At 40.8% G+C, this 10,632-nt stretch overlaps 1 protein-coding gene across 1 annotated transcript; it reads right to left on the minus strand.

The window, feature by feature from the left end:
* Window positions 1-547: 547 nt before the first annotated feature.
* Window positions 548-9,219, minus strand: LOC119651099 (putative odorant receptor 92a). The gene is made up of 4 exons (XM_038054493.1): window positions 8,783-9,219; window positions 1,136-1,337; window positions 891-1,046; window positions 548-829 (listed from the first exon to the last, which is right to left on the minus strand). Exons 1-4 carry the CDS (start codon window positions 9,217-9,219, stop codon window positions 779-781), a joined length of 846 nt encoding a protein of 281 aa, XP_037910421.1. The 3' UTR covers window positions 548-778.
* Between the last annotated feature and the right edge of the window lie 1,413 nt (window positions 9,220-10,632).

The raw sequence follows: 10,632 nt of genomic DNA on the forward strand, positions 1-10,632 counted from the left end.
TTACGACACGGCCGAACGCACAGTTCAATCGACGTAAAGCAAACTGGGCATATTAATGCAACAGGTTAGCAAATGAAAAAAAAAAACAAAGTGGTCAACAAATCAAAAAGATAATCCCGACTTTGCGTATCGTTTCGATCAGCGAGACGATTATAAAGTCGATAATCGACAAATGAATAATATTACTGAAATTTGGCTTAAGGCGCCTAAGATAAAACAGTGCATCATAGCTTATTATAATACAGAGCAAAAATCAAAGGGTGGTAACCGGGATGGTCATTACACAGTATATGGTGGACTAGGACACTAATTGGTCCGAAGTAGAAAATGAAGTAGATCGAAGTAAGAAGCAAATTAGAGAGTTTTTAGTAAAAAGTTGGAAAATATTGAAAACCCATTTGTGAGCCTGGGTTAACTTGTCTTAATATCTTGTAAATGATCTCTAGTGAAACTCTTTTAATAGACCGAATTAGCGATCACCCTCTAGACATTTTTGTAGATATTTAAGCAAAACTAAATCACCTTGCAAATGAAGGTAAGTGATCTTTTTATTTTGAATTGAATTACACATTTTGACTCTACTACATACTCTTTACTACTCAGCAATCAAATGGATTTTGCATTTTTTACCATTGAAATGCAGTGTAACATTTAGAATCATTACTGAATCATTCCATATTTAATTTTTCTTAAGGTAATTCTATAATTTAATGCATGTTATCAAAATGTAGTTGATTTCAGCTAGTTGCAACTATCAATTTTCACATTTATTATATGTTCAATGCGTTGAGTTCAAAATAGCGAATATTTTGTAAGAGTATTGATAGACCTGGAATATGTAAGTATATAAAGATAACTAAACTCTAAACTCCTGATCCAAAAATCCATACTTGACCAAACGTTGCGACAGATAAAGTGGTAAACCCGCCCACGGATAGATGAGAATTGTTTTGACATCTCAACAGGATAAATAGCACTGCCTTCCTATATTCCGGCGTTTGACTGTACCAGTTATGATTATATACAGCCGAAGCAAAGTTGTCACTCTACAAAGATGGAGTTCAATAATCTAAGTTCATTCTCTATGCATGATATTCTATAATACATGTAGTATCGCTGATTTGGCTTAACTTACCGCCTCGTTTAGTTTACTTCCGAAGTAACTGATCTGGTAAACCTGAGCAGAAAGGAACAAAAAAGTCATTACGTAATTCGCTGCATGGACTCTTCCCTCTGCCGAAGTAATTTGTAATGCAATGAAACATATCGTGCAAGCGGATATGAAAACATTCATCAAAATTATTACACTGAAGACCTTGCGTAAATCATCGCTTAATCTGAAATACCATTGAAAATGAAAGAAAGTTGTAAATGAAACAAACTTGTAAATGAAGAAAGAGCCCACTACGCTAAGCATATAAAGAACATGATCATGTTCATGTGACGATGTATGCAGACAAACAGATAGGCATTTGAGAGAGATTGACATCCGGATTCATCTTCTAATCTGATGTCTCCCACATCACATGAAGAGACTACGACTCAAAGAAAGGCAGACCCTCTGTCACTGTACCGACATATTTCAAAATAACAATGGCAGGAAGTACATTTCTTATCAAGTCCTTTATTATTCCGCGCAAACGCCACGCATAGATACTGCCATGGCTAGATACGCAGTGAAATTGCTAGAAAGATGTCTCTCATACCTAAGGCTTTTAATCGCTGAATATATGGGGCCTGAAATCGCTGCGGAAAATTTCCTCCGACCAATTCCCACACTGTATCTGGATAGCTGAGTCGTTAGAGCACAAGCTTGTCGGATGGAAGGTTGAAGTTTAAATCTCACTGGAGGCAGTGGCGTTTATATCGTGATTTGACTTCGGATACCAGTCGACTCAGCTGTGAATGAGTACCTAAGTCAAATCAGAGTAATAATCTCGGGCGAGCGCAATGCTGACCACATTGCTTACTCCGTAATCCTGTAGTTACCGTTACGGTCTTGAATGAAGTGCTCTAACACACTTCGAGGCCCTGATCCAATTGGATGCGCCAACGATTATTATTATTATTTCCCACACTCCCTCCTCCCCTACAAGAATCAACCATATATCACCACCTTTATGTCTAGTATGTTCTAATCCATTTCCCCCTTCCCCTCCCCCTCCGATTGGAGGTTTAGGTGCCGCACATTAACACCATATACCTCTAGGTTAAAATTCCTTATGTTTAACCTAAGAAAATTGTACACAGGAGGAGAAAATCCAGCATCAAAAGAGAACGGAATCTTATTGTGTATCTAATAATGTGTCTAAGAAGTGTCGATCACACTTAGGTTTTCTTGTGTCTGTCCCCATCTCATGTAACTAACCATAAACAGCTGTGCAACATCAAATGCCCGCAGCCACGTAGGCGCACACCAATGTACTGCATCACATACACAGAGCTAACGTCAGACCTTATGCGCGGAATTTTTCTCCCGCAATTACCGTCGCTGGATGCTGCTGGGCAGCTAGCCGATACCCTGCCCCAATATAAGACTGATGTAACAGCGTTACAAGAGATGCGATGAACAGGGACCGGTTTCCTGGAGAAGAGCCGCTACACCATATATTATAGCGGCCATCCAGTGAACCATATGCTCGGAGTAGGTTTCTTAGTCAGCTAAAAAATGAAACCTGCTGTTATCGGCTTTGAAAATATAAGCGAACGGCTATGCACTCTGCGCTTGCGAGGCAAGTTTAGAAATATAAGCCTCATAAACGTTCACGCCCCTACAGGGGAGACTGCAGAGTCGGAGAGGGATGCCTTCCACGGGGCAGTTGAGAGGACCCTCGAAGCCTGTCCCAAGTATGATATCAGAATCATACTTGGAGATTTCAACAGTCAAGTAGGGACGGAACCTGCATTCAGACGATACGTCGGCCCCCATAGCTTACATAGGCATACCAATTATAACGGATTGCGCATTATCCAGTTAGCAGTATCACATGAAATGGTTGTTGGAAGTACCTGGTTTGCGCGGAAAGCGGTTCACAAACATACGTGGGCCTCTCCAGACGGGACCACTTTCAACCAAATTGACCACGTGCTGGTTGAACGCTGCCACCTCTCAGCCTTGATGAATGTCAGAACATATAGGGGGGCCAATATAGACTCGGATCACTATCTCGTTGGCATGGTGCTCTGAGCTTGAATTACGACACCACCTACGATCCCCTCTAACAATCAGGTGAGAGTGAATACTGAAGCCATGCACAACACAGCCCTCCGCGACACCTGTAAGAGGGAAATGGATGCTGCAATAACCATAGTCAACAGAGGTCCTGGAGATGAAGCATCAACAAATGATCTTCACAATCACCTGAAGAACATTATCATGGATACGGCCACAAACATACTAGTTCCCAGCCGCAAGAAAAGTCGGAACAGCTGGTTTGACGATGAATGTAAGCTAGTAATGGAGCGGAAGAATGCTGCATACCGAGTAATGTTGCATTCTCAAAGAATGCGGGCACGTAAAGAGACTTATCGCGAACTCCGTCGAGCGGAGAAGCTACTCCAAAGACGGAAAAAGGAAACCAGGGAGAACCAACAAGTCTGTGAACTAGAAAAGTACAAGGAGCAACCGCACCAGGCGCGAAAGTTTTGCCAACAAGTCAGCAGGAGCAGCCTTATACACCTCGGTGCTCATCCTGCCGAGACAAAGAGGGAAATCTGATTTCCGACAGAATGGGCATATTAGAGCGATGGGTTGAGAACTTTGATGAGCTACTGAATAACCGGAGTTGGAGGTCCCGCCAACTGAAGACGACGGACAAATACTGTCACCACCAAGTATAGGGGAAACAGTCCGTGCAATTTATTGGCTTAAAAATCATAAGTCACCAGGAGCCGATGAAATTACAGCCGAATTGGTTAAATACGGAGGCGAGCAGTTACACCAAGTGATTCATCAACTTGTGCTCAAGGTATGGGACAGCGAATCAATGCCTGACGATTGGCAAGGAGGCATTATCTGTCTCATACATAAAAAGGAAGAAATCACACAGTGCAGCAATTATAGAGGTATCACGTTGCTGAGTACCATCTATAAGATATTCTCCACTATCTTGCTAGGCCGGATAGCCCCATACGTCCAGAACATCATTGGCCCATACCAAAGAGGCTTTTCATTCCAGGCAAATCAGCAACAGATCAGATTTTCTCTCTGCGGCAAGCGATGGAAAAACTGTTGGAATATGGACAACAGTTGCACCATCTATTCATCTGTACACGGCCATGAGAGAATTCGGTATCCCGACGAAATTGATAAGACTGACTGGGCTGACCCTGAACAATGTGCGAGTTCAGATCAAAGGAGCAGGATCACTCTCAAGACCATTCGACATCAACAACGGTCTACAACAAGGGGATGCCCTATCATCCATCCTATTTAACCTGGCCTTCGAGAAAGTGATCCGTGATGCTGAGGTAAATGCAAGAGGTACGATCCTCTTTAAATCCACCCATCTACTGACCTATGTTGACAATATCGACATCATGGGAAGAACCACCCGAGATGTATAAACTACCTTCATCCAGATCGAGCAGGCGGAACGAGGTCTCGGGCTGCACATCAATGGAGGCAAGACAAAGTATATGGGGGTAACGTCAGCACCGAAAACCAACCAACCAACAACATCAAACCGCACTAGTCAAACAGGAAGAATAAGGATAGGAGAATACAACTTTGAGACCGTTGATAATGTCTCCTATTTAGGATGGAAAATCACAACCGATAACAGCTACGATGATGAAATCCGTGCACGGTTGTTGCCAGCCAACAGAGTCTATTTCAGGTTACAAAAACTGTTCCGCTCGAAACGTCTCACCATAGGGTCAAAAGCTCCTACTGTACAAGATATCTTGCCAGTCCTCATGTATTCCTCGAAGACTTGGGTTCCTAGCAAGAAGAATTGTGAACTCTTGACCGCGTTCGAGAGAAGAATCTTCCGAAGAAGAATTGGCTCCCTAAATGAGGATGGACGATTCCGTAGCCCACATAACGACGAAATCTATGAGCGATACCATGACCGTCCGGGTGTGTATAAAATCCGGCTCAATAGGTTACGGTGGGCGGGTCACTTAATCCGTATGGATGAGGATGATCCAGCGTCAGTCGGTGAAATTTTGGTGTCATAAACTTACAGTACTTGTACTCCACAATGGTCGACGATTCTGTTGCAAAGTCCAGGATTCGAGTAGCGTACTCCGTAGTATGCGGGACTGAAGTCATTACAGGAGGATATAGATGATCATTTTTGGAAATTCATCGGGAAATTTGAAACTCTGGCACGCTTTGGTAAACTTACCCTCGACCCAGCAACAGTATTTCTAGAGAAGAGTGCAGAATCAAATAATGAGCCTCGGACTGGATGGACATAATGCATATATTCATTTAAACAGTTGGATATGCACTCGGATCCTGAATTCAATTGGTGCCGGTGCTAGAGATTATCGCCCGAAAATAATTGCAGTCGATTTTAACGCGTGGGTCTTGGTATGGGAACAGCAAGATGCAAACACCAGGGGTCACATCCTTATCGAAAGGTGGACATGGTATTAATTATCGTCAAGTACGTGTTCACCTTCCAAGGTAGGGGATAACCCTAAGTACCTCGCACCTTGTTGATGAGAAAAGATAGCCTGATGAGTGACTAAGGACTACACTCAAAGAGACCAACAGGACATCTTTCTCTCAATTGGAAATGAAAGCAGCAATCGAAGGCGCTCTGCAAGCTAAAAATTAGAATGATTTATTGGTCTACAGGGAGTGAGACATTCCCAAAGATTTTAAAAGAGGGACCACTGTCCTAAGAGAACAACTACGAAAGTGAAGTTAGCTCAGTATGTAACTGAGGCATGCGGCGCATGAATGTCGCGACGACGTTTGCAAGGCAGCAAGAAACCGAGCGGGGAGACTTTGTGAGATGGCAAGGGGAATCTGAATACAGCCAGCTGAAAGAGGAATACGGGAACTTCTGAAGTCAATTGGACGAAGAACAATTTTTATCAATATAGGGATTGACAATCACAAGATTGTTTGAAAGTTCAAAATCATGAAATATCTGGGCTGTTAATCGATGGCAAGCTGAATTTCAAGGAGTATGCGGATATTTCCTAGCAAGGGGGGGGGGGGCACTGTCGCAGGCTGCTTATCGCAGCAATGATAAAATCCATTCTCCTGTACGTGGCTCCTGTCTGTGTGGGAGTAGTGGTAATGCTGCGAATCAGAGGAGGATGAATTCAACATGCCAGTCAACTTCATTGATATTGTACAGAGCAGCTAAAGAACCTATTAGCGAGCAAAAACATGGATTGGATAAGCTTCCCGATAGTTTCAAATGCCCCGCCATACCCAAGGACTAGGAGCACATGATGTCCTATTGTCTGCGGCTTTTCGGTGAAGAAAAGGATGATCTCATAGAGGAGATGTTGAGGTCAGGGGAAAACAGAATCACAGTAAACGCCTCAATAGCCCCTATTCAGAAGAAACCCGAAAGGAAAACGCAAAGCACGACGGCTGCGTGAATTGAGTCACCGGGAGTACAAATATTTACCGGTAGTTCCACCATGAGGTTTTAAATATGATATTATTCCACTTGCGATAATATCAGATTTTACAGCAACAGTTGAGCATTATTTAGCATTTTTCTTAAAACAGATATAAGCGCAGAATCGGTGAAAGTAGCTGCTTCTTATGCGAGTCTTTAGTACTACATGTTAACTATTCACTGTAAATATGACATAATTCTCGCATTTCTGTGGATGTAGTATTATACATTCTCATAAAAATTACAAATTGGGGGTACTTTCACTTTGTCACTAATAATAGGATTTCCACAAAACTCATGAACATCGGGCCGACTATTATCAATTACGGAGGCGAAACTATATTCCCTGAAAACATGGCACGCGAACGACGCGGCCGAGCTACAAAATTTCCTTTTGTTCTCTCCTTAGGAGTGCCCCAAATACAGCGAATACTATAAGTTACAGAAGTTTATTCCGTCGGAAGATATAGAAAGATGTAATGCGTAACTTTGTTTCACTGAACACAATTTGGGTGCCGTAGAAACAATCATAAAAACGTTTGAGTAGGCGGACTGAAAAATTCGGCTAACATACAGTAGTATTAAATCCATGATTTTTAGTTAACTCTAGCCTTGAAAAGACACGCGTACAAATTTCACAGATGTTGGACTATCAGTTTTTGGAATAGAGCATTTTGAGTGAACAACTTTTGTTAGCTTGAAGAAAATGGATAAAAACGAGTTTCGTAATAATGCATTGCTTTTTGGCGAAAAAAAAACTGTTGAAGCCAAAACTTGGCTTTATAAAAATCATTCGGACTTTGCACAAGGAAAATTAACTGGCGAGAAGTGGTTTGCTAAGTTTAAACGAGGCGAAATAAGCACCGAGAACAATGCATGCAATCGACGTTCTAAACGGACTACCGACGAAAATATCAAAAAGGTCCACAAAATAATTTTGGATAACCGCAAAGTGAAGTTGATCAAGATACCTGAGAGTGGAAAGATCTAAAGAGAAGGGAAACGTGTTGAATAAGTTGAATAAGTTGAATGAATGTTTCGGTATTTAAAAGCTCTGTACAAAGTGGGTGCCGCGCGAGCTCACAATCGACCAAAAACCAGAGCAGTATTTTGGGATGCGTATGGTATAGTAGTCATCGATAAGCAGGGAAAACCATCAACAGCAACTATTACATAACGTTATAGAGTGAAATAAAACTACGTATTTCGATAGCTACTTACTCTCTTGCTCAGTACTTTAGCCACTATTATTGGAGCGTTTAAAGGATGAAGTTGCGGAAAAATGGCTCCATTTGAGGAAAAAAAAAGTGCTGTTTCATCAAGACAATGCATGAATCCAGGTCCGGTCCCCAGCGACTTTTTCCTGTCCTCAGACCACAAGAAAATGCTCGTTGGAAAAAAATTTAGCGATGAAGAGGTAATCGCGGAAACTGAGGTCTATTTTGAGGCTAAAGACAAATCGTACTATATATAATAGGTCGGCAAACCAGAGATTAGGTCACCTAGTATATCACACTAACGCAGATTCGAAATTTGCACAATACTTATTTAGATTTTTATTACTATTTATAATCATAAACATCTTATCTGGTCAGTGCCTAAGAGCACTACTTTTTTTCGAGGCAACTAAACTTTCGGCTCATCTCACAGCTGATAAAACGGCTTATTTTCTTGTACGCAGATCTTGCAGCCATCGGACTGACCCATAGCTAATCTTTCTGCACCACAACAATCTACCTCACTTACACGTCATACATTTAATTGTATGCCTGCAATACATAGCATAACAACAACGAAGAGAAAAAAAATATTTATGTTTGTAGCAACTGAGAATTAATGAGCTTAGGAAGGTAATAGACGGGAGGGAATTTTACTAACGCTTAATTCAAAAGAATAGTTCCTGGAATTAATTAGGGAATTAGCTATGAATCAAAGGAGATAGGCATTTGTGATAAAAGGAGGGCAAAATGCTAGGATGAAAGGAAGGATGTGAAAAATTAGATGGATTTTGAGGCAACGTCGACGGGACCAGCAAGTCGTCGAAATAACAGGGAACCTCTTGGGCCGTGAACGAGGTGTACATTGCAATACTCGAAAGTGTAAATCTAGTCTCCCCAACAAAATAAAAATGCTAATAGGATAATATACCTTAATAATAACGCAATAATAATGCAACAGTAACATCTTACCTTGTGACAATCCAGTGATACCGTCCCAAATATCGAATCGTTTCCATATCGCCTTGACCCTTTCCCACTTCCGAGAATTGCTTCCCAATTGAATCATAATGCATGCAGACTTGAAGAAGTGTACTTCCCAGCAATAAATCCGTACAAAGAATGAGGCATCCAATCCAATAGACACCCCAAAATTGATGAAAATATACAATTGAATAAATCAAAGGATCTTTATAATAACTAAACGGATAACATGCACGGACAGGCGTTAAGTACGAGAAATTTCCCGTAAGATAGTAGTCAAAACATGACTGGCAAATTGGTACAATTGTGAAACCCATGTGTGCCAGGAAAAAGTAGCTAATCCAATATTTCGACGTTTTCAGGACAGTTGTCAGATACTTTCGAACCTGAAATTGCTCCTGCAAGTAAGCCGTCTTGGGAAACATTGTTTTTAAATTAAACATGAGCTTTGAAATGGTTTTGCGATAAATTGCTATGACGGTAACTTTCGTGAAACAAAGCGCACCGAACCCAACGTGGGATACCACTTCTGTGAAATCTATTACTGCCAGTTCGGGGAAATATTTCGATACATAAGTAACTTCACCAATAAACTGGATAACCGATATCAGGAAAAGGATTACATAAAACATTCGCTCAATTTTCGAAGGGTATTTGAAAGTATATCCATAGTATGGGGTAATAGCTGCAGTTTTGAATAGAAACAAGGTATTCCTCATCAATCGTAATCAATTCAAACTTTTCCATTGTAAGGGACGAAGTCCGTTTAGGTAACCGCGACAGCTTTAAACTAAGGAATGCTAACTGGATTGACTTTTTCATGCTTTTATATCACTTTTTCCTTCCCCATACTGTCCCAAAAGATTATATTAATCAAAATCAAAAATTATAGTCCTGTATGAGAAATAACAGTTGACTGGGTATAGCCGGGGATGGAACTGTGACTGAGCTTGTTCATAATTGTATATTATTTTGTCCTGAGGCCGCAAATTGAATGTAGGATTCACATGAAAATGGGATACATGGGGCTGCCTCGACTTTGTTAAAAAGTGTGAAAATATGAATTTCTCATTCTGGAAAAATGTTGCTTTCACTGATAAAACTACATCTGAAATATTTGGTGAAAAAAACCATCAAACATGTGGAGATCCAAAGGATAAGCTCTCGCTGAATAAAACATCGCCGCAATTGTGAAGCACGGAGGTACCTCAGTTATGGTGTGTCGGCCACTGGTGTTGGAAATTTGGTGTTTATTGAGAAAACAATGAATAAAACAGACTTCCTCAGCATTTTAAAAATGAATCTGCATGAAAGTGTTGGGAAGTTGTGCTTATATTCAACATAGGTCTTCCAGCATGATAATGGTCCTAAGTTCGCTACTAAATATGTTATAGAATGGCTACTGTATAGAACGCCAAAGCAGTTGGATCATCCTGCACAGTGAAACGACCTTAATCCGATTCAGCATTTGGGAGCCGAAAAATAAGAAAGTGGACCATAACGTGCAAAGGATTCATTAAAACATCGTTGATGGAAGAGTGGCATCAAATTCCACGAAAGAAGACTTGTATGTAGCAGTTAACAAAGCCAAAGAGAAACAAATTAAATATTACTATATATATATCACCTGAATTATTAAACGGCAGCCATACAGATTCATTGAGAATAACCAACCCTCAAAATATAGATATTAGGTCTGCCGTAAAGTTCTGTCCGATAATGTCAGTTCAAGTTTCAATCCATATGCAGATGTTGATATGACTATCTCTCTTTATCATTGCATTTACACACATTTACTCTCCTAAATAAACTTAAACGAAGATGTCTCATGTCATTAT

This window comes from Hermetia illucens, chromosome 1 (assembly GCF_905115235.1).
Source record: "Hermetia illucens chromosome 1, iHerIll2.2.curated.20191125, whole genome shotgun sequence".
In the NCBI taxonomy this organism is placed as follows: Eukaryota; Metazoa; Arthropoda; class Insecta; order Diptera; family Stratiomyidae; genus Hermetia; species Hermetia illucens.

Coding starts and splice junctions, on each gene's coding strand:
- LOC119651099 (XM_038054493.1), bottom strand. CDS start 9,219: ATGTTTCCCAAGACGGCTTACTTGCAGGAGCAATTTCAGGTTCGAAAG. Junction 1,338..8,782: donor TATCACTGGATTGTCACAAG/GTAAGATGTTAC, acceptor ATGGTATTTCAG/ATTAAGCGATGATTTACGCA. Junction 830..890: donor CTGTCGCAACGTTTGGTCAA/GTATGGATTTTT, acceptor TACATATTCCAG/GTCTATCAATACTCTTACAA.